The sequence below is a fragment of the Orycteropus afer genome, unplaced genomic scaffold (assembly GCF_000298275.1).
Source record: "Orycteropus afer afer isolate SDZICR_OR568_19922 unplaced genomic scaffold, OryAfe1.0 scaffold00347, whole genome shotgun sequence".
Taxonomy (NCBI): domain Eukaryota; kingdom Metazoa; phylum Chordata; class Mammalia; order Tubulidentata; family Orycteropodidae; genus Orycteropus; species Orycteropus afer.
Genome location: NW_006921934.1, coordinates 132,346 through 158,145, shown reverse-complemented (window position 1 = coordinate 158,145; position 25,800 = coordinate 132,346). Strand labels below are relative to the sequence as shown.

Here is a 25,800-nt window from a genome sequence, read left to right as displayed (position 1 = left end):
AAAAAAAAGTAAGGATGTGACCTTAGTTTTTCATGCAGGTAATATAACTTACTAAATCAAAGTCATAGACATGACTTATTTCCAAGTTATACATAATTAAGAGATTCTGATACAAGGTATATTCTCAAGTAGCGATTTTCAAATCATATTTTAGGAGAAATACTTAAGAGAATAGAATCATTCTCTTATCAGGAGTCCAATCAGTTGGCTAATTCATAACCAGGATATCTAACATTTCAGAAGATAATTCCAGAGCATCCTTGAAAGAAAGTAACATTTGGAAGATATTTATATCTGCATTTCAATATCTATGTCATATAGGACAGAATCAACAGGAAATGAAAACTGTAATACATAAAATATTCCAGTCAAAAAACAATTGTGGAAAATCCACTGTTTCAGAAAATGAAAATCAAAAATATTACTCTAGACTTTCAAAGTGATCATCTTATTACATAAACTTATTGACAAAGCTGCAATTTACCTGCAACACAGGCTCATCAACCTCTTTATTTGAAATAAGCATGTAAGTCTCTCAGACCCATCCAACTGTTTGACAAACAGAGAACTGTATTTAATTAAGTTCTGGTACATCCATATCTGAAACAGCAAAACAAATAAATTAGAACCTTTAATACATAAAAATGTAATGGTTTACTAATTTCCATAATATTTCAAATTTCTTTACAGGATAATACATACTTTATAAAATAAGAAGTCAGTCTTCTACGTAAGGTTTTACTTAGTATATGTATAGTATTTTGGATTTCCCATCTTAAAATAAAAGCGCTCTGGTGGCATAGTGGATAAGTCAATTGTCTACTACCCAGAAGGTAAGAAATCCAAACCTCCCAGCTGCTCCATGGAAGGAAGATGGGGTGATCTACTTCCATAAAGATTTACAGTCTCGGAAACCCAATGGAGGTCTATGTAAGTTGGATTTGACTCAATGGCAGTAAGTATGGTTTTTTTAAATCTTAAAATAATATATCAGAATTAAGCTAAGTTACTAGTTAGTTACTAAAATAAAGTTCTTGTCAATCTGAAACAAAAACTTTCATTTGTACAAATCAGCAACACATAATAAAACTAAACAAAAAAACACAAATTAACCGTAAAGTAGGTATGTTTCTCCTTTATTCCTTTTTCCTCTGTTTACATGCGAGTGTTTTAGTACTCCTTTCCTTTTGGATGCTCTCCTAATCCCAACTCCATAAAATTTTGGTAGGGCAAGCAATTGTACGTTTCCACTCTTCCCAATACAAGGTCACAGGTGTCACCAAATTGGTCAGAATTCCTCATTCTCCTAGATATAGAATCATTATGATTGCTTAAATCATTATTAAGTAAATGTTGAATTAGATTTCTGTCACTTGCATCCAAGAGTCTTGACTATATATAGTATGCATGTTGTTGTTGTTGTTGTTGTTATTTGCCGTCGAGTCAGACCTGACTCATAGTGACCCCTCCTTGGGTTTCCTAGGCAGTATCACTACAGAAGTAGATTGTCCCATCTTCCTTCCGAGGAGTGGCTGGTGGGTTTAAATCTCCAGCCTTCTGGTTAGCAGTCAAGTGCCTTAGGCACTATGCTACCAGAGCTCCCATAGTATGCATGTAGGTGCCATTAATGACTTTTGAAATCTCAATACCTAACAGGGAATCATTTCCATTTTCTCCATTATATTTTTGTGAAACAGAGTGTTATTTTATATTTAGAACCAGATGAAATTAAAAGATAGCCTCTTAAATGTGGCTAGATATAAATATGCACATAACCCTTTCTTTGCCTATTATCTTTACCTTTAACAGTAAATTTTTTTAATAATATTTAAATATTAATGCATAAGAAAGGATTGCATAACAAATTAGAGTGTACCCTAGTGTAGTGGTAATTACACTGTGGCCCACTCTGAATAGAATATTAGTTTATTATTCCTTGAGGTGTTTTGAACCTTGTCCATATTTTCCCAGGAAACAGTATGATACAAATATTTTTTGTACTACCTGACATGTAATTTATCTCAAAATTTGTACTATACATGAACAACTCAAAATAAAAACTACTATAAATACAGGTAGTCCCCAACTTACAACAGGGTTCCATTCTGACTATTCCATCATATTAAGTCAGTTCTGACATAAGTCAAATAACTTTTACTCTTTTTTTTAGTTTTATTATCGCCTTTTATTATCAGTATCATTATAAATCCAATCTTTATTTACAAAGATCTTTGTGGATTGCAAACATTACATGTAAGAATGATAAAATCAGCAAATTATGTGCTGCAACATTATATGTAGCACATATTACCATGATAAGATGTACCAAAAAAAATAGATAGTTATAAGGTAGGGACTATTTTTTATAAATAGCTAATCGGTGACTGTAGGAACTCTAAGAATAAGGCTTCAACTATATTAATCAACTAGAGAAGTTTCAAGTTGTCTTTGAAATAAATAGTAACTCAAAGCAGTAGTGACAATATACTAGAACACTTTTCAGAGTAGGTTTCAGTATGGTATTTTATAATCTTGACACATGTACTACTATTATCCTGTGGGGTTTACATTAACTTTACCCAAAGGACTTGGTCTTTGTCTTCAGTTCCAGAGAGATAATGTTTAAAAATCAAAATAACAACAACAAAAAAGCTTGGAATGTAAGTATTTTCTAAAAGACTCCAGACCACACCTAACTAAAAGGCTAAAAAAAAAAAACTCACTGCCGTCGAGTCGGAGCCAACTCATAGTGACCCACTCCTTGGGTTTCCAAGGCCGTATCATTACAGAAGTAGATTGTCCAACCTTCCTTCCGAGAAGTGGCTGGTGGGTTTGAACTGCTAGCCTTCCAGTTATCAGTCAAATGCCTTAGGCACTATGCTACCAGAGCTTCTACTGAAAGGTTAGGTCAAGTGAAATCTGACCTAGTTCAGGTGGGTAGGGTGAAAGAAAAAAGTGCTGCATGGGTCACTGGTGTCAGAATTGGCAAGTGAAGAGTGGGGATTGCATTTATGTTTATGGTTATCCTCATACATCCAAAAAGCATCTAGTATCACTACATTGCTTGCTTATTATGGCTGTTATTATTATTATTGCTAAATGCAGATGAACAAAGTTTTTTAAAATTTACTTCCCATGTATCCTTTCTCAGGAAGTCAGCTGAGGCTACATGAGGAAGTAAAACAAGAATGCAAAAAGATATGAAATTGGAAAAAGAGAAGCAAAGTAAAAGCCTTTCCCAGGATAGTGGCAGGTCTATAGTAAGCAGACCAAAATAGTATAAGAAGTTCATGGGTTTCAGAAGTGAAAGCAATTAAAAAAATAAAGGGAAGAGGTGAGGATGGGATATATAGCCATATATATTTATTTTGGCAATGAATGTCTTCGAAACACTATCAAAATTGGCATCAGTTTTGCTCCTAGATTGGGGAATCAGGAAACTTAAAGACTGGGGCAGGAGACTTTTTTCCCTCCATATTTAATTTATTTTTCTTGCAATTTTATTTGCAAACTTAATAAACGTTCAAGTTCACTTTTTTTTTTTTTTTTGGTACCATTAATCAGGTTTGATTACATTTATTTTTATTTGTTATTAGATGGTTTCCAAATCTATACATGAGCGATTTGTTTTATATATTTGCTTAAGGCTTAGAGTCAAACATTTATGTCCAAGCTTTTCATTGCTGACTTCTGAAGTAGTACTGTGCAATGTCACCACTTTTAGAAACCATGTGGGGATCGCTGATTAGACCTTGTACACTGAGTATGACAGGAACAGTTCTCTGAAGGAAATGGGTACTCTAGAGAGACAAATCAATAGCTATCCAGGGAACACCCATGTGTTTCGGCTCCTTTGTGATCTTTCATTCACAAGATTAGTATTATGAGGACTGAGAAACCTCATCCAGAAAGCAAGCCAGATGATGTGTTTTTGTACTTTTCTGATTCTTTCTCTCATACACTTGAAATAGAAAGCCTGGGAAAGAGCTTCCACTTAAGGAACATGTGTGTGGGAGGATTAAGGCACTTTTATTACCTCTCTAGACTGATTATGCAAGGATCCTGGTGGTTCAGTGGTTAAGCAATCAGCTGCTAACCCAAACAGTGACAGTTTGAAGCCACCAGCTGCTCCTCAGAAGAAAGATGTGGCAGTCTGCTTCCATAAATATTTACAGCCCTGAAAATCCTATGGGGCAGTTCTACTCTGTTCCACAGGATTCTAATTTATGGAAAGGAATTTCTTCCCATGATTCAGCCTAGCTCTCTTTAAGAAGCAATGTTGCGTTATGAGGGTAAATACCAGTTAAGCAGTACAGTAACCTTTTGTCCTCTGTACTTATGTTTCATTTGGGGATTTCTCTGGGATATATGGTTGAAGCATGGAAAACTTATTTTTCATTGCATACTCACCATTTAATACATTTGAAATATCTACTATAGGTAATACAAATTTCTAACAATAAATATATATTTAACCTAATACATGTATACCTTTTAATATTTCCTAAAAATATTAGAAAACTAGATGTAATAACAAGTTCCATTTAAAACAAATTATCCACCTATGCATGTATTTATATTTTCTACCATGAATACAGGAGCTCTGGTAGCACAGTTCCTAAGGCACTTGACTGCTAACCAGAAGGCTGGTGGTTCAAACCCACCAGCCACTCCTCGGAAGGAAGGTTGGGCAATCTACTTCCGTAGTGATACCACCTTGGAAACCCAAGGAGGGTCGCTATGAGTCGGGTCTGTATTGTTGGCACATAACAACAACAACAACAACCATGAATACAGAACTTTCCTTATCAATGATAACATCAAAACTCTCTCAATGCCCTCGAGTCTGATGAGTCTGATCCAACTCATAGTGATCCTTCCTTGGGTTTCCCAGGCAGCATCACTACAGAAGTAGATTGCTGCAGTGTAGTAAATTACTTAGTATGGCTTTTCTACCCATAAGTCATTGTAAACTCAGTGGTGGAATGAGCAACTGAGAAGCTGATTGTAAATGTTATCCACGTGGAGTATTTCTGTTGGGCGTGGCACAATACAATGTTCTGGGAGATGCCCACTTTCTCTCAGGTGCTTAGAGTTCTGATGCTATGATTGGCTAGTTTGACCACACTGCCGGGCTCAAAAGGAGGCCTCCTGGAAGCAGAACTCTCTCTGACTGCTGGTGGAGGAAGACGTGCTGCTGAGAGAGACATGCGCCCCTGAAAGAGACACGTGCTGCTGGGAAAGAGACGCGAGAGACAACACATTGCTGAGTGAGACACCGAGGGACCAGTGCTGCTGGGAAAGAGACTCTGAGAGACTGTTGGCCGAGGGACGGTGGGCTGGGAGAGAGACTGAGCATTTTTCTTGAACTTGAGTTGTAGCCTGGTGCTTCCCTAATAAACCCTATAATCTGTGAGTTCTGTGTGGCCACTGCAGTGAATTATCGAACCCAGGAGAGAGGTGGTGGGTGACTTGGGAGGAACGGTTGGTGAAAGGGCTGGAGGGAGGCAGCATGTCTGGCCTTGCAGTAATAGGCCTTGGGTTACTGCTGGTAATGCTGTCTTCCTCTTGTGAGATTAGAGGAGGTCAGAACATGTGGCCTCCTTGCCGTTTTTGCAATTGCCCAACCTTCAAACCCCTGGAGGGTTTGACCCACCACCCTTCTGGTTAGCAGTCAAATGTTTTAGGCACTACACCACCAGAGCTCAAAAGCCTATGAAAATTTTAAGGTAATACAATGGTATTTTGGGTGATTAAAAAAGAGAGACTCAATATTGACATATTTATACTGAAGCCTTTAAAGATAATAATATATGACATTTAGGATTTGCTTCACAGTGACCTAAAGCAAAGGTGTAAAAGGCTATATGTGAAATGATGATTGCTTAGGCTCAATAATGGGTTCTGACAGGGTAAGTAGGTCAACATATTAGTCTCCCTACTTTTCAATATTTGAAACTTTCCATAATGAAAAAGTCCTATTGAAAATTTGCATTTATGTTTTAAAAGGTAAAACAGATTGTTAAAACTTCTCTTATTCCCATAAAATTAACAGATGGCTAAAAAAAGTTTATAAAGGCTAAAACTTGTTAGAGGGGTTATTTGACTTTTCATCAGATACTCCATGTCTACTTTTTTTAAAAAAGGTTGGGAAATATATAAACAAGAATAAGCAAAAACATAGTTAGCACTCACCAAACGTTTTGAGTCTTCATTCTGTTTGTAAAAAAACAGAAGCTGCCTTACCAAAAGGGTAAGGTTGTGACCATTAGCAATGGAAAATGTGCCACCAGACTGCGACAAATTAGCACAACGATCAAATGCACTTCTTTGGATAGAATACTGAAAACAAAACAACCACAAGATATACATATATATAAGCATATTACATAGGTATATAATTTTCTGTTCTAAGTATATGGTAAATGTTTTTATAGGAATGGGGAAAACTGACAATTAAGATGCTGTTATAGTGAAGTTATCAGTAAAATATAAAACAAAACAAAAAAAAAAATCTTACAATATCACAATGGCCTTTAAACAACCCACTAACAAAATCTTCCACTACTACCTTCTAATATCATGTGTGGTATAGCCCATGTTTATATTTTATCATGTAAAAATTACCTAAAAACTGACCTAATTGTAAATATTAACATAACTAAAAAATTAATTAGGGGAAAAGTATTATTATTAGCATTAGCTTTCACTAAATGGGTACAAAAATACATATAAAGTAGATGCTACTTACAATAACAATGTCATATTTAAAATAAGTTCTGACATGCCCTCCTAGTTCTTTCTCAGTATTAAAAACAAACTTACTTGCTGTTTTCTGTCTCTATAGCCTCTAATAAATGACTGGATAATTATTGCATTTTTCAATCTTCGCCTTTCTTCCTAAATAATGGAGGGAAAAAGATTGAAATCAGAATCAGTGAAAATAACACTTAGGGAATGAAATTTAAAAAAAAAAAAAGAAAAAGCTGTATTGAAACATGATTCATATGCCAAAAAATTCACTCTCAATGTGTACCATTCAGTGGTTTTTAATATATTCATGGAGTTGTACAAAAACACCACTATTTAATTTTAGAATACTTTCATCAGCCCAAAAAGAAACCCTATACTCATTAGCAGTCACTCCCCATTTCCCCCTGTGCCCAGCTGCTGGCAACCATGAATCTCCTTTCTCTCTTTATGGATTTACCTATTCTGGATATTTCATACAAACAGAAATCACACAACATGTGGCCTTTTATGTGTCCGGCTTATTTCACTTAGTATAATGTTTTCAGGGTTCATCGATGTACCAGTATATCATTCCTTTTTACAGAGGAATAACATTCCATTGTACACATAGATCATATTTTGCGTACCCATTTATTACCCAATACACATTTGGGTTGTTCCTACCTTTTGGCTATTATAAATAATTCTTCTATGAATATTCAGGTATGAGCTTTCACATGGATGTGTGTTCCATTCTCATGGGCATGTACCAAAGAACAGAATTGCTGGGTCATATGATAACTGTTAACATTTTGGGGAACTGCCAGCTTGTTTTCCAAGTGGCTACATCCTTTACAATCTCATCAGCATACTAATGCTTTTTTTAAAAAATGAAGTTTTAGTTTTAAACATAAAAAAATATAAACAGACAATATAAACAACTATTTTTAAAGGTAACTTTGTTTCAAAGAAAAATAACTTCTCAATTTTCATTGACTTGAAACTGTCTTTAAATTTTCAGTGGCCTATTAATATATATTCTTCCTCATTATTGTTAACAACTGCAACTACCATTACTTGAAAGTCTATGTGCCAACACATTATAAGGCACTTCATATTTATTCTCACAATAATCCTTCAAGTATTTTTCCTGTTTTAAAGATGCAGGAACTGAGATTTCCAAATAAATTAAGTAACAGCCAAAGATATGAAAGAGCTGGTATTTACATTTAGGTGTGAATCTAAAATCTGTTCTCCATTTCAGCACACTAAACTGTTTCACATCTTCTATGAATGCTAATTACTAGGCTTGAATGCACATACATATTCACTCACACAAGCACTGGATTAGAGAATACCATCATATCATCATATCATTCAAGTGTACTCCCTGTACTTGAAATGGTTATAACAAGGAAACACCTGAGCTTTAAGTTTTAGAATCTATCAGTTACTATAATGATTGTAAGACTTAATTAAAAGTGCATATATCTTCCCATGAATTTTTAATCACTTATTTTTATTCATTCAGTTGTCCACTGAGAAGAGAATCTTGGTAACACCCCCAGCCTTTTGGTTAGGACCTAAAGGGCTGTACCTTAGGGGTAAAGGTGAATGGGAAATAAAAACAATCCTCAAAAGGACATAAGTGTAGTTTCAAAACAGATCAATCCTTTATTAGTTAAAGATGATTTATCCCAACTTTTACTGTCTACCAGAAGCAAATATTTCTTCAATTTGTCTTTCATAATGTCTATCATTCAAATAAAAATAATCAGCCATGCAAAAGACAAAAACTGAAAATCAAGAAGACAAACAAACAAAAGAAACAGACCCAAAGGAGAGCCAAATACTGGAGTTTATATATTATCTTTAAAATCTAAGATTTCTTCAACAAGCTAAAAGAGAACAGGAAAATATTAAAAAAATAAATAAATAAAAAGAATCAAAGACAATTCTAAAACTGACAAATATACAGAAAAGAATATACATATGAGACATAATGACAGGGTCATTTTTAATTTGAATCCAAGGAGAAGAAAGGGAGAATGGAATAACAGTACTACTGGAAGAGAACTGTGTATTTTCTAAAACAGATGAAAGACACTTTTTATGGTTGAGCAGTAATTCTCAACCAAGAACAATTTTCCCAGCCAGGGAACATTTAGTAACCTCTGGAGACATTTTTGGTTGTCCCAATTAGGGGGAGGGAATGCTGGAGAATCTAGTGGGTAGAAATCCTGGATGCTTCTAAACATCCTAAAATGTATAGGCTAGTCCCCCTGACAAGAATTATGGCCCAAAATGTCAATGGTGCAGAGTTTGAGAAACCATTTCTTAAAGTCCTTCTTTGCATATGCTGTTCTATTTACCAAGAAAGCTCTTCCTCTAGCTTTTCACAAGGCACCTTCTTTCTCATCCTTCAGGAATTAACTTTTTCAGAGTCCCTCCCTAATCACCCTATGTAAAGAAGCCCTTCTCAGTTAATATCACATTATTCTATTGTTTTCATACCACTTATCACAATCTCAGGATCTTAGCTACTATCTTCTACTGTTGTTGTTGTTATGTGCGGTAGAGTCGACCCCTAGAGTCCACCGGACTCATAGAGACCCCTCCTTGTGTTGCGGAGGCAGTTATCACTATGGAAGTAGATTGCCCAACCTTATCTTCTACTACTAAGCAGGAAACTTATCTGTCTTATTCATTATCTGTACACCCAGAAACCAGAATAGTACCTAGTACATGATACACGCTCAATAAATATTTGTTGAAGGAATGAATGAGTTGCAAAATAAAAAATTAAAAAAAAAAAAAAAATTCTACCTAGAACAGCAGGTCATAAGATAACACAATTGCTGAAAAATCAGCAAAACCATTTTAAGAAATTATCACGAGTGTCATGCATTGATTTGTGACCCCCCACCCCCACCCCAGATATGTGTCACCTTGGCTGAGCCTTGATTCTTAGTGGTCTGGCAGTTATGTAATGATGTAATTTGATATTTATGTAATCATACCCCAGGATGCGATCCCATGTGATAACCCAATCAGTTGTGAGAATTAGGGTAGGATGTAACCTCTCTTCACAAACTTGATTCAAGGACAGTTTCCCTGTCATGTGGCCTGTAACATCTTTTATCTTACAAGAGATAAAAGGAGAGAAACAAGCAAGAGAGAGGATCTATTACCACCAAGAAAGAAAAGGTGGGAGCAGAGTGCCTCCTTTGGACCCAGGGTCCCTGTGCTGGGAACCTCCTACAACCAGCACCCTGAATTCAGACTTCCAGTTTCCTAAACTGTAAGAGAATTAATTTCTGTTTGGTAAAGCCATTCACTTGTGGTATTTCTGTCAGAATATCACTAGATAACTAAGATAACCAGAAAGATGAACCATAAGGTAAAGCTTAAAACAAAGAATAGCATCAGTTCCCATCTTTTATTTTCTTTACAAGTGGTTAAGATACATTCCTTAATAGTAAGTTTTCTCCTTTTGCTTGATGAAATAGAAATATTATATACTAAGCCTTTCTAGATCTTCTGGAAACCATATAATAAGCAAGGGAATCAACTAAAAGTCATTTCTCCCCATTCTGGAAACTGCCTTTTTAGTCTATTTTCTCTATATAGATTCCACAATAAATTACTTACTTTAAAATCCAACAAATCCAGAAATGATCCTAATGCTTACTATATATTACACCCACATCTCATTTATTGACATGGTTAGGTTCCAAAGACCAGGCCATTATGTGAAAATGGAAGACACATAGGATCACAAAATGGAAAATGGCTACATCATTATGTAACTGTTACACTGAATCATTACATAACTCAAAACCAATGAGAATTATGACCCAGCCAAGTTGAAACGTAACCTTAACCATTAACAAGGTGAAAGCATTATTTTTACCTCACAACTCAGCGTTTGTTACTGTCATACATATGTCATTGACACACAAAATAGATTTTTTTTACTACCATTGTAAATGTGAACTGTCAGATAATATACATACCAATAAACCACGGTTTAATTGAATGCTGTAGGAAAAAGCTTATATCTACAGAAGAGTGTGACAAAACCGTTTTACCTCTCTCTTTCTTCTTTCTTCCTGAGTTCGATGTAAAAGTGAAGCCTTTTCTTCCTAAATGCAAAAAACAGAAAAAGAAATAAAGGGTTATACTTTCAAATTTTAAAATACTCTCATACAAAAATTATATACCCTTGTGACTCAGAAACGATTTTAAAGATCAAACCAATCAAACTGTTTTAGTTATTGAGATGAGAAATCTAAGGAACAAGAAGTTAACTGACTTTTCCAAGGTCACAGATCTAATTTAATATTTCAGTAGTTTTGTGAGAATAAAATCTAATTTCTTCACATACTCAGAAAGCTCAAGTACAACTAAGGAAATGTGAATAATACTGGTCTATTGTATCAATGTCAATATCCTTGTAGCATTATACTTACAGGTTTGCAAAATATTACTACTAAAGGAAATTGGATGAGATGTACAAGACACCTCTCTGTATTATTTCTTACAAATACATATGAATCTACAATTATCTCAATAAAAATGTCAATAAAAATCAAATTTTATTGCTAATAAATTTTTAAATATTTTTTCTATAATAAGTAAAACTAAATTTTGAACAAAATTATTTAGTTTGCAGAAGGAAATGAAATAAACACTTCAAATACATGAAAAACACTTAAGGACAACACCCCCTACAAAAAAAATAACTGTTCAAATCTATAATATGTGGACATTTTAATTATTTTAAATTTAATCCAAAATAAAAGTAAAGGTCAAGATATTACATATGAATCGAGAAGAAAAAAACAATAAACTTTTATCTCTTAACAGAAACATATACTTCATCAGAAAAATGTCAGAAAAGGAACCATTAAGCCAACTTAAAATTATACACTGACATATAAACACAATATGTAGAATTAAAGTAAGTTTTTCAATGTTAAAATATGAAATTAAAGAAACAAATCCTCTGGGTATTTTACATTATAGAAAATTGAATTTCTTGAATTTCAAATAAAAATCCTTCTGCCACATGCTAAAGGTAGACAAATACCTTGTTTTAAAATTCACTGATTAATTAAAAGGAGGAGGACTAAACAGAAAATTTAACATAAAAAGTGCAAAGAAAGTTATGCCATTTAGAATTATGGGGAGCTTCTAGATAAAAAGATAGACTGAATAAGAATATGAGTATGTCTGTAATTTTTTCTTCCTATCTCCATATATCCAGATTTAAATTATGCTAAGTATGTGATTACTTTTAAACAGATAAAATTCCTTAAAATAATGTGCTTTGGCAAAACGACAGTTTCCACATTTACTTCAACTTATAAATAAGCTTGCTGTTAAGCTGCCATCTAGTTGGTCCCCAACTCATGGTAACACCATACACTGAACAGAATAAATGCTGTTCCACTCTCATGATTGGTTGTGCACTGAACCATAGGGATCCATAGGGTTTTCACTGGCTCATTTTCAGAAGTAGATCTCCAGGACTTTCTTCCTAGTCCATTTTAGTCTGGAAGCCCTGCTAAAACCTGTTCAGCCTCATAGCCACACACAAGTCTCCACTGACAACGGATGGTGGCTGCGCATGAGATACATTGACCAGGAATCAAACCAGACTCCCCTGCATGAAAGGCAAGAATTCTATCCCTGAACAACTATTGACTCCGTAAATAAACTAGTAGTCTCTAATCTAAATGTTCTATGAGTGCAAGGACCACATCTGGTTCTGCTTAACACCATATTCTCATATAATCTACTTCAATATTTGGCATATATAGGTATTAAAAAATATTAATAGAATAAATGAACATTTCCTAAGAATTAAATAAAGCAGTCTAAAAAAATGAATAGTAATAGCTTAAATGCACTTTTGTGATGGAAAAATTGGGGAATGGATAAGCATGATGGTTGAACAACATGATGAACATAAATAAATGTCATTGAACAGTACATGTGAAGAATGTTCAAACAGCAAATGTTTATATACATATACATATACCCCTTCCTTGGAAGGAAGGTTGGGCAATCTACTTCTGTAGTGATACCACCTCAGAAATCCAAGGAGAGGTCTTTTTTTTTTTTTTTTTAATACCACCTATACCATCATGTGGCAGCTCCGGTGGCATAGTGCCTAAGACATTTAACTGCTAACCAGAAGGCTGGTGGTTTAAACTCACTAGCCATTCCTCGGAAGGAAGGTTGGGCAATCTACTTTCGCAGTGATACCACCTCAGAGGGGTCACTATGAGTCGAGTCCGACTCAACAGCACATAGTAACAACAACCTGTTCTCCTACCTGCATTCAATCCTATAAGGAAAGACATACAAACCTAACTACAGAGGACTCACACATGGACAAGAACCACTGCAGTGTAGTAAATTACTTTGTGTGGCTTTTCTACCCATAAGTGTTTGTAAACTCCAAGGTGGAATTTGCTATGAGCAACTGAAGAGCTCCTGATTGCTGAAGCTATCCACCTGGTTTATTTCTGTTGGGCGTGGCACAATACAATGTTCTGGGAGGTTCCCACTCTCTCTCAGGTGCTTAGAGTTCTGATGCTATGATTGGCTAGTTTGACCATCGTTTCGGGCCCAAAAGGAGGCCTCCTGGAGGCAGAACTCTCTCTCTGACTGCTGGTGGAGGAAGACATGCTGCCGAAAGAGACACGCGTTCCTGAAGGAGACACGTGCTGCTGGGAAAGAGACGCAAGAGACACACATCGCTGAGTGAGACACCGAGGGACCAGCACTGCTGGGAAAGAGACTGTGAGAGACTGTCAGCTGAGGGATGGTGGGCTGGAGAGAGAGACTGAGCATTTTTTCCTGAACTCAAATTGTAGCTTGGTGCTTCCCTAATAAACCCTGTAATCCATGAGTTCTGTGTGGCCACTGCATCGAATTATCGAACCCAGAGGAGAGGAGGTGGGTGCTTTGGGAGGAACGGTTGGTGAAAGGGCTGGAGGGAGGCACCATGGCTGGCCTTGTAGGAATAGGCCTTGGGTTACTGCTCGTAATCCTGTCTTCCTCTTGTAGGGTTAGAGGAGGTCAGAACATGTGGCCTCCTTGCCGTTTTTGCAACCACCAAAAAAACCTCACTGCTATCAAGTCGATTCCGACTCATAGTGACCTCCACTGGGTTTCTAAGGCTGTAAATTTTTACAGAAGTAGACCGCTCTATCTTCCTTCCACAGAGCAGCTGGTGGGTTTGAACTGCTGACCTTCTGGTTAGTAGCCAAATGCCTTATCCACTATGCCACCAGAGCTCCTTACCATATTCACTAGTGATAGGAAATCAAGCCCACCCAAATGATATCACTAAAGTCACACACAGACCAATACCACAAAGCAACAACTAAAATAATACAAAGGAAGAGAGACATTCTAAAGAGAAAAAGAAAAAAACAAAGCTGGTAAAACAAACCAAACAGAAAAATAAAGACAAAATAAATTATCATAAAGTCAATACAACAATGTATAAATAAACAAATAAACACCTTAATGCCTTGGAGTCAACAAATCATAATAAATCATATGAAAAAAAACAAGATAAGATGGCTCAATCAAGTGAGCAAAATAAAGGGACAGAAAACTTTCCTAATGAAGAAATGATAATAAAACTACCTGAGAAGGAATTCAGAAGACTTATATTTAGGCTCCTCAAAGAGATAAGGAAAACACAGGCAAAACCCTAGAACTTAGGAAAACAATGCAAGAACAAAACGACAAACTAAACAGACAGTTTAAAACCATACAAAAACAACAAGATTTACCAAAAAACAAAACAAAACAAAACCAGAAATAGATTATGAAATGACACAGAAGTAGAACTGAATCAATGGAAGAAAGAATCAGTGAAATAAAGGGGAAATTATTTTATACTAATTTTTTTGAGGAATAACTGGAAAAAAGAATGCAGAAAGTCCAAGAGTCATGTGGGATAACATAAAGAGGAGTAATTTAGACATAACAGAATTCCAGAAAAGGAGGGGAAAAAATTTACAAAGAGAATTTTTGAAGATATATTGGCAGATTGACAGAAATCTTCCTAAATACAGTGAAAGATGAGAAACTCAAAAGATCCTACATAGGGAAGACCCCAATAGAAATTCACTGAGACGTATCATAACTAAACTTTCCAAAACCAAAGACAATGGAAGAATTCTGAAAGCAGTTTGTGCAAAATGAAATACCCCTAAGAAATGTAGCGGGGAAGAAGGCAATGGGATGACACATGTAAAATCCTGAAAGAAAAGAATTGTCAACCAATTTCTGGATCATATATCCAGAAAAACTGTCTTTCAAAAATGATAGTAAAACTAGGAAATTTCCAGATAAGCAAAAATGAAGGGAATTTGTAAAAACCAGGCCAGCCTTACAAAAAATCTTAAAAGGTATCATTTAGACAGAGAACCAAAAACATCAGACAACAATGTGAGATTAAAATACGTAACAGCATGACCAAAATATCAACCTAGATAAACCCCCCCCCAAAAAAAAATTCACTGCCATTGAGTCAGATGCGACTCCTAACAACCCCTCCTTGGGTTTCTGAGGCAGTATCACTACAGAAGTAGATTGCCCAACCTTCCTTCTGAGGAGTGGCCGGTGGGTTTGAACCACCACCCTTCTGGTTAGCAGTCAAATGCCTTAGGCACTATGTTACCAGAGCTCCCAACCCAGATGAAGACTTGACAAAATTAAAATAAAGCTGCAAAACTGATTACAATGAACCAGACATGCTAACCTGGAAACAATGAAAACTTTGAAACAAAAAGGGAGAATAAATGGTATAGTTATACAACCTCCATTTGGAGAGGAATTCAAGGCAATTTCAAGCTGTAAGACTGTTTTAAACATAGTAAAATAAAGGTAAATTTATAAACATAAAGAAAATTAATACATCTACTCATCAAAATAAAGAAGACAATATAAAAGACTCACTAGGCACAGAAACAAAAATGAATGATAGGAAAATAAAATGTTATACAAAAATAAGTCATCACAGAACTAAAAGAAACAAAGAAATTGTTAACACTACCAAAAAGTACAACAAAATGTCAGCAGTGAATTCATACCTATCACACTGAATATATAAATGGATTAAGTGAGACAGAGTGGTAGAGCGCATTAAAAAAGAAAGACCCATCAATACATTTCCTAGAAGATACACACCTTAGACACAAAGACATAAATAGGTTAAAAGCCAAAGGATGGAAAAACTATACGTAAATCAATCAGAAACCAAAAAAGAGCAGCAGGAGTGTTAATTTTAATCTCCGATAAAATAGACTTTATATGAAAATCCACTATGAGACAAGGAAGAGCATTATATAATGATTAAAGGGTCAATCTAACAAGGAGGCAGAACAATAACAAATATATATTTATGTACCCAGTGACAGAGCTCCAAAATACAAAAACAAACTCTTAACAGAATCGGAAAGAGTAATACAGTTCTACAATAACAGGAGATTTTAATACACAAATTTTGATGATGGACAGAACTAGAAAGAAATTCAACAAAGATACAGAAGATCTAAACACAATCAACTCAATCTCATAAACATTATAAAAAGATATGGGGATGTCATCCTCTGACTTCCTCTGACTTCGTGACAAGGAGACAAAATCACCATCAGCAGCTCAAGCCTTATTCCAATGAGGCCAGACATGCTGCCACCCTCCAAACTTTTTGCCAATTCCAACACCGACCATCCTTCCCATGGCACTGTATACTTCTCTTCTGGGTTCGACAATTTGTTGCAACGGCCACACAGAACTCACAGACAATATTCACCACTATTAGGAGCTCAGTAGTATAGTGCCTAAGGCACTTGACTGCTAACCAGAAGGCTGGCGGTTCAAACCCACCAGGCACTCCTGTGAAGGAAGGTTGGGCAATCTACTTCCGTGGTGATACTGCCTTGGAAACCCAAGGAGGGGTCACTATGAGTCGAGTCCAACTCGATGGCACATAACATGGGGTTTATTAGGGAAGCAACAGGTTACATTCAGGTTCAGACTCCCCTTGGCCATGCCTGCAGGCATACTTCTCTTTGGCCTCAGTCTCTCAGCCTGGCCTCTGCCCTGCTTGGGGAAATGTTACAAGCTCTTTTAGCCCTGCCGTTAGATGACTCCACTCCACTAGCAAGCCTCCTGCCCAAAGGCACTCAGCTTTCATGCTCTGTGGGCTGGTAAGCCTGTCTCTCCAACTCATGCTGATTTTTGGTTCTGCTGCTGCCATCTCTATGCCCTTGTCTCAGCACAGGGATATCGGGTCCAAGGATGTACTCTACTCCCACATCTTCTCTGTCTTGATGGTAGTGAAATCTCCCTTTTATACCCTGGGATAGCTCATTTTAACCCTAGTGAGATGGCAAAACTAACCAATCCTCACATTAGGGTTCCATACACTTTATTTGCACAGCCCCACCCCTACAAGGGCACCATGTGTCTTATTTACATTAGCAAGCTATCTAATCCCTTTGTTGGCCACTAGCACCTTATATTTGCATAGTTCTACCCAGTCATCTGGTGGAAGACACAAAGACTATGGCTAGAACACACATACAGAACACACCATCCAACAGCAGCACAGACAAGCAATGCACTCTCACCAACAGAATTCAACAGTATATCAAAAAATTAATACATCATGATCAAGTGGGATTCATTCCAGGGATGTTAGGGTTCAACATTACAAAATCAATCAACGTCATCCACCACATAAATAAAACAAAGGAAAAGAATTACACGATCATCTTGATGCAGAAGAAGTATTTTAATAAAATCCAGTATCTTTTCCTGATAAAAACACTCAGTGAAATAGAAATGAATAGAAGGGAAATTGCTCAAAATAATTAAAGCATATATGAAAAACCAACAGCCAACATTATTGTCAGGTGAGAAAGATTAGGAGCATTCTCCTTGAGAATGGAAACAAGACAAGGATGCCCTTTATTACCACTCTTATTCAGTATTGTATTGAAAGTCCTAGCCACAGCAATAAGGCAAGAAAGGAAAATGAAGGGTATCCAAATTGGTAAGGAAGAAGTAAAACAATACTTATTCCCAGGTGATATGATCCTATATATATAGAAAATCCAAAAGACTCTACAAGAAAGATACTGGAATAGAAGGTTTCAGCAAAGTAGCACAGTACAAAATCAATGTACAAAAATCAGTTAGGTTTCTCTACACTAAGAAGGACAACTCCAAATAGCGAATTAAGAAAACAATTTTATTTATAATAGTCCCCAAAAGGATAAAATACCTAGGAATAAACCTAACCATGGACACAATAGGCAATCTACTTCCGTAGAGATATCGCCTTGGAAACCCAAGGAGGGGTCTCTATGAGTCAATTCTACTCAACGGCAATGAGTTTTTTTAGAGGGACACAAAATATACAAGTTTTCCTTATACAAGGAAAATTATAAAACACTACTGCAAGAAACTGAAAGAGACCTACATGAATGGAAAAAAAACTCCATGCTCATGAGTTAGAAGATTTAACATTGTTAAAATGTCAATCCTACCTAAAGTAAGTTCAATATAATGAAATCTTGATCCAAATCCCAGGAACATTCTTTAATGAAAGGAAAAACTAATCTACAACTATATATGGAAAGGAAAGATGCCCCAAATAGCTAAATAAATATTAAAGAAGAACAAAGTAGGAGGCCTCACACTTCCTTACCTCAAAACTTACTACATAAAGCCACAGTAATCAAAATGCCCTGGTACTGTTCAATGATAGATACACAGATCAATGGAAAAGAATTGAGAACCCAGAAGTATATTTATCCATTTGTGGGCAGAGGATCTTCAACAAAGGGTTGAAGTTCATTCATTGGGGAAGAAACAGTCTATTTAACAAATGGTACTGACAAACTAGATAACCATTTGCAGAAAAATGAAACAGGATCCATACCTATCACCATGCCAAAAAACTAACTTAAAATGGATTAAAGACCTAAACGTTAAAGGTAAAACTATAAAGTCCTAGAACATAACATAGGGTCAAAACTTGGGAACCTAATTTTCAGCATAAATAGTCTTATCAAACACAATTAAAAATACACAAATTCTAGAAGATGAATTAGATAACTAGGATCTTCTAAAACTTAAATATTTAAGCTCATCAAAAGACTTTACCAAAAGAGTAAAAAGAGAACCTAGAGAATGGGGAAAAATCTTTGGCAGTGATATATCTAATCTCTAAAATATATAAAAAACTTCAACAACTCAACACAAAAAGACAAACAATCCAATCAAAAAACGGGCAAAGGACATGAATAGACACTTTACCAAAAAGGAATTTCAGGCAACCAACAAATAATATGAAAACATGCCTGTAATCATTCGCCATTAGAGTTGCAAATCAAAACTACAATGACCTCTGCAAAAAGGGCAATAACCAAAAAAACAGAAAACAAATGCTAGTGATGTTGTGGAGAGATTAGAACACTGCTGGCAGGATTATGAAAGGGTATAATCACTATGGTGCTTCCTCAAAAAGCTAGACACCTTACAATCCAGCAATTGGAATGAAAACCTTACAATCCAGCAATTCTATTCCTAGGTATTTATCTAAGAAATATAGACACATGCACACTATGTTCATTGAAGCATTATCCACAATAGCAAAAAGATGGAAAGAAAACTAAGCATTCATCAGTGGATGAAAGCATAAACAAATTGTTTTATACACACACACACACACACACACACCCATGGAATATTATATAACTATAAAGAATAATGATGAGTCTGGGAAACATTTTATAACCTGGATGAATCTGGAAGACGTTTTGCTGAATGAAATAAATCATTCACAAAACCAAAAAATCCAAACCCATTGCTACTGAGTCAATTCCGACACATAGCAACCATATAAGGCAGAGTAAAACTGCCCCATAAGGTTTCCAAAGCTGAAAATCTCTTTACTGCCTCATCTTTCTCCCATGGAGTGGCTGGTGGGTTTGAACCACTGCCCTTTGGTTAGGAGCTAAATGCTTTAACCACTGCACCACCAGAGCTCCTTTAAGTCAATCATAAAAGGACAAATATTACATGGTCCCACTATTATAAAAAGTCAGGAACAGATATATACACAGAAAACAATGTTATTTGATGGTTTCCAGAGATGGGAGAAAAGGGAGGGGGAATCACTTTCTAGATAGTAGACACTTGTTATTTTTGGTGACAGGAAAAGCGAGTGAAGTTTACACAACATGACCAATGTAAATGAAGACAATAAGAAGTACATAAGAAAAACGGACAATTTTGGTAAATGGTATAAGATATATAATCTGCAAAAATAGTAGGAATAGCCAAAAAGTATGTGTTTAGCTGCATGGGTAGATATGTATACATGTACGTGTATAGGAGGGCATACGCAAGGACATGTGCATACATGTATAGGTTTATCTGTAGGTATATGTTTATACGTATTTGTGTGTGCTACATATATATGCATATATTACAAAATATATAATAAAGTACAGGGAAGGCTATGGTAGTTATGTTTGTGTGTCAACTTGGCTAGGCCTGGTTGAGTGACTGGGCAGCTGGTGGTAGTTACTCCCCATGATGAGACTGGCAATCAACTCCATGGTGGGATCTACCACAAGCAGCTGAGTAGCTGTTTTTGGGATGTAGTCTGCTTCCTGTATATAAGGAGAAGTTTTGAGAACAGTCTCTAGCATATGGCATGCTTGGACCCTGCACGTAGCTGTGTTGTTGCTCAGCAGCCTGCTATGCTCTGCCGACCATGGGACTTAAAATGGACTTAAGTTAATGGCCTGCTGTGTGGTCTGGTGACACTGGGACTGTGCCGTTTTACTTGTCAACCTTGGAGCTTCTCAGCCTCAGCAGCCACCAGCCATCTGAGTGAAGACATGCCTCTAGCTCCAGTGGGCCGGGAGCAGGAGGCAGAGCTGGACCCCAAGGTTGAGGGGCTTTCACCTAGCCCCTAGAGCATGACACCTTGAACTCAGACTTAAAGCCTCCAAATTGTAAGAATAAATTCCTGTTTGTTAAGGCCATCCCATTCGTGGTATATTCTTGTCAGAGCGGCACTAGGTAACCAGAACAGAGGCACGGTTACAGAGACTTACTAGACATATCCAATGTCCACTTTTATATCATTTTCACTGAAAATGATTTAAAAGCTACTTGTACAATAAGTGAAGATTGACTGTGAAGAAGAATTTGTTGCAGGTTCAATCATTTCAAAGGAAGGGCAAATTTATATAACATTAAAGGGCGAACACAAGTTGTCCATAATCAGATGTTTGTAACCCAAGGACTGACTGTAATGTCCTACACATAGTTAACTATGAGACCAACTGATGAACATTTATTTACTCAAAAGCAAATATGAGAATGCAAGGAGGGAAAGGGAAGACAGATCAAAGGAAACAGAACAAACACAATGGAAATAATGTAAATGATGACACATTGTAAAAATTATAAACCATATCACAGAATAATCTATATAAAAATTATTAAATGGGAGTCCAATCTGGTGTGTATATTTTTACCTAAAACACAACAAAATATTGGGGGGGATTAAAAAAAAAAGAAATGTAACCAATGTTACTGAATATTATGTATAGAAACTGTTGAATAGGAACCTATTTTGCTGTGTATATTTTCACCAAAAAAAAAATAAAAAACAAAATATTTAAAAAAGAAAAAGAAAGGAAACTATTAAAGATCTGATCTGAATCTATCATTTTATTTAGTAATATCCTCATAAACCAAAGCCAAACCCATTGCTGTCTTCAATTCCAACTCACAGTGACTCTTTAGGACAGCGTACAACTGTCCCATAGGTTTTCCTTTTTTACAGATTTCTTCCACAGAGTGGCTGGTGAGTTCAAACTGATGACCTTTCAGTTTGCAGCCATGTGCTTTTACCCACTGTGCCACCACGACTCACTTAATGTTCTCATGGTTATTAAAACAAGTGGGGAGGGGAATCTATCTATTCAATACTCCCAAGTGGTTTAGGAAATACTCATGAAGAGCTTTATATTTAATATTTTTAATTTGACATCCAAAATAAATTTTTCAAGTTTTTCACAATTCTTTCCACCATAATCCCGTAGCTCCAGATGAAATGTTTACTCCACAAAGATTTAAAAAGTTCTTCTTCAAATCTCAATAATCAAGGGAAGACTTTCTAGCAAGCTTTCAGTAATGGGGTAGGGAGGAGAAGACACTTGTAGCTGCTCACCCTTTCACAAAGTTAGAGAATTAAGTAACCTGCCTTAACATGAATGATAACACAAAGTGCTTCTCTTAACATTTCTTGCATGCACAGATTAACAACACTGCCTTTTGGACACCAAAGAGAGCAGATGTTGCTTTTGGTAAAGCTTGTGGTGAATGTATTGTATCAAAGCCTCTTGTTGAACCAACCATGCCTTTTTCTGCCATCTCTGTTTTTCCCAGCAGATAGACTTTCACAGTGTACGTTACTGATTGTTATGAAGTCATTAATGGGTTTTAAAAGATTTTGTCTATTTTATTAGTTAGAAAATAAAATGTCTTCATGGATTTGTTTATTTAGCTCATGGCAAAGGATAAACTGAGTTCAAGATACCAGTGGGTTCATTACTTTGGAATCAGTGAACAGTATTAACTTCCTGAGGAGAATAACAACAGCTTTAAATATTTATTTGGTTATATCTTATAAATATACTGTGAATTAAATCATTTAACAGAGGAGCCTTATCAATTATTTTACTTCTTTATTTAAAAAAAAAACAAAAACTTTTTAATCATAATTTTGGCAGTAAGTTTGGTAAGTGCTTGGCCAATCAGCAGCTCAAAAGAAAGGCACAGGCATGACCCTAATTCAAAATTACAAATACCAACACAGCTCACCAAGCTGCTAAAAAAAACAAGAAAAATAAACAATAATGGAAAGGAAATTCAGTACACAGGAATTCACATGAAGGATCTGTACTGTCCAAATATACTCCCAGTTAGGGCAAAGGTTTTAAGAAGCTGTGGTGGTGCAGTAGTTAAGGTATTCAGCTGCTAACCAAAAGGTTGGTGGTTCAAACCTATCAGCTGCTCTGTGAGAGAAAGACGAGGCAGTTTGCTTCTATAAAGATTTACAACCCTGGAAACCATATGAAGCAAATCTACTCTGTCCTATATCCACTCTCATAGAGTTGATTCCAACTCATAGCAACTCCCACTAGGATTCTGAAGCAGTAAATCTTTACGGAAGTAGATTGCCCCATCTTCTTTCCATAGAGTGGTTGGTGGGTTTGAACTGCCAACTTCTGGTTAGCAGTCAAATGCCTTAGGTACTGCACCACCAGAGCTCCTTACTCTGGCCTACAGGGTCATTATAAATTGGAATCGACTTGATGACAATAGGTAGGGCCAAGGTTTAGTTACTGAAAAGTCTGAAACATTCTTAGGCCTGAATGCTTGCCATGTGGTTAGTGCCAGGTGGCTTGCCACAAAGCTACCTACGCTAACCTCATCATGAGCGATTATTTCAGTAAAGTCACAGATGTGATGTGCTAGTATATTTTTTTTTTCTAATAGATATTAAAATAAATAGTACTGAATATTAATGCTCCTTTATATATCACCTAAATCATCACATACCATACTTTGGGAAACACTGACCTATACTAATGAGGCTAAAGTATGAATAGACAAGTCAGTGGAAGAGAGTCCAAAGAGACTCAAATATAAATAGAGGTTTACTATGTGATAAAGGAAGCATTTCAAATTTATAAAGAAGAATCCATTACTCAATAAACAATGTTAGAACAATTGAGTGACCAAAATAAATAAATGAAACTTTATTCTTTATACCAAAATAGATTCCTGATGGATATAAATAAGATTTATAAAAATACATATGTAATAATACAAAATTATGTGAAGATAATAGGGGAATTTAAAAAAAAAAAACACAGTTTTTTTTTCTTTTAAGAAAGATACATAGCCCTTAATTTATGTAAGAATAATAAATGTGATTACATGAAAATTAAAAATTTTCACAATGAAAAATACCATAACCAAGTTTAAAGACAAAAGCCTAAATGAGAATAAACATTTGTAATACTGCACAATTATTTGTAAAACCTCTCAATCATCACAATATAATAATAGTAAAAGATCAACAATCAAATAGAAAACTAGCAAAAACTACAAAAAGTATGCGGATTCCCTGGATGGTACAAATGGTTAACACACACTGGGCTGCTGCAGTGTAGTAAATTACCTGGTACAGCTTTTCTAGACACAAGTCTTTGTAAACTCCATGGTGGAATTTGCTGTGAGCAACTGAGGAGTTCCTGATTATTAAAGTTATCCACCTGGGGTATTTCTGTTGAGAGTGGCACAAAGCAATGTTCTGGGAAGTTTGCTCTCTCTCAGGTACTTAGAATTCTGATGTTATGATTGGCTAGTTTGGCCACTCTGCCAAGCTCAAAAGGAGGCCTCCTACAGGCAGAAGTCTCTCTGACTGCTGGCTGAGAAGGATGTGCTGCTGAGAGAAACATGTTCCTGGAGAAATGCGTTCCTGAGAGACACGTGCTCCTGAGAGTTACGCACTGCTGGGAAAAAGATGCAAGAGACACTCATTGCTGAGAGAGATACCGAGAGACACGCACTGCTGGGAAAGAGAGTATGAAAGACTGTTGGCTGAGAGATGGCGGGCTGAGAGACTGAGCGTTGTTCCTGAATTTGGATTGTAGCCTGGTGCTTCCCTAATAAACCCCACAATCTGTGAGTTCTGTGTAGTCACTGCAGCGAATTATGAAACCCAGCAGAAAGGTGGTGGGTGCTGCAGGAGGAACGATTGGTGTCAGGGTTGAGGAAAGGGCTAGAGGGAGGAATGTCTGGCCTCACGAGAATAGGCCTTGGGCTACTGATGGTGATTCTGTCTTCCTCTTGTGGGGTTAGAGGAAGTCAGAAGATGTGGCCTCCCTGTTCCTTTAGCAGCTGCTAACCAAAAGATCGGCAGTTTGAGTCCACCTACAGGTGCCTTGGAAGAAAGGCCTATTGATCTACTTTGGAAAACCTTATGAGCACAGTTCCAGTCTGATATACACAGGGTCACCATGAGTAAGAACTGATTTAATGCAACTGTTTGGGTTTTTTTTAATAAACACTATGTGGGAAAATATGTACACATATCTTTTAAACACAATAACTTCAACTTTATTCATATTACAGAGAAATGCAATGAAAACTACAATTAAATAAGATTTTTTTTTAATCTATCTAATTGTTGTTGTTGTTGTTATGTGCCGTCAAGTCAGCCCTGACTCATAGCGACCCCTCCTTGGGTTTCCGAGGCAGTATCACTACGGAAGTAGGATTGCCCAACCTTCCTTCCGAGGAGTGGCTGATGGGTTTGAACCGCCAGCCATCTGGTGAGCAGTCAAGTGCCTTAGCCACTATGCTACCAGAGCTCCCATCTATCTAATTAGGAACCAGGTCCTGTCAGAGCATGAAGTGGCTATTTTCCTGTATCTTCACTTGCATAGTGTATTATCTTTTTATCTATCTAATTAGGAACCATAAAAAGATAATACACTATGCAAGTGAAGATACAGGAAAATAGCCACTTCATGCTCTGACAGGACCTCTGAACGAAAATTTGGAAATATCTATTAAAATGTAAAAGGTATATAACTTTTGGCCTAGCAGTTTTACTTCCAGGAATTTAATCTACAGATATTATTGGCACATATACAAGGAGAGTTGCTGCAATGTTGTATGAATTACCAAAAGACTAAGACGTCCTAGTGGTGACTAAAAACAATCTAAATGGCCATTAAAATAAATGACAGTTAAATAAATTATGGAACATTCATTACATGGGATGTCATATAGCCTCTTAAAAGAATGTGGGATATCTATTTACACTGATCTGGAATGATCTCTGAGATGTATTATTAAAGGAGGAAAGGAGGAAAAGTGGAGCAGTCTGTAAGATAAGCTCCCTTTAAAAAAGGTGTGGAACCACTTGTA

The 25,800-nt window shown here is 36.3% G+C and overlaps 1 protein-coding gene across 1 annotated transcript in view; it reads right to left on the bottom strand.

The window, feature by feature from the left end:
* The window catches only part of UBE3C (ubiquitin protein ligase E3C), a 245,604-nt gene that overhangs the window by 194,546 nt on the left and 25,258 nt on the right, over nucleotides 1–25,800 (bottom strand). Inside the window, exons 2-5 of the mRNA XM_007952569.1 lie at nucleotides 10,824–10,877; nucleotides 6,826–6,900; nucleotides 6,196–6,342; nucleotides 485–600 (exon numbers count right to left, since the gene is read on the bottom strand). Coding sequence (XP_007950760.1) covers nucleotides 485–600; nucleotides 6,196–6,342; nucleotides 6,826–6,900; nucleotides 10,824–10,877 — 392 coding nt within the window. The remainder of the gene's footprint in view (nucleotides 1–484; nucleotides 601–6,195; nucleotides 6,343–6,825; nucleotides 6,901–10,823; nucleotides 10,878–25,800) is intronic.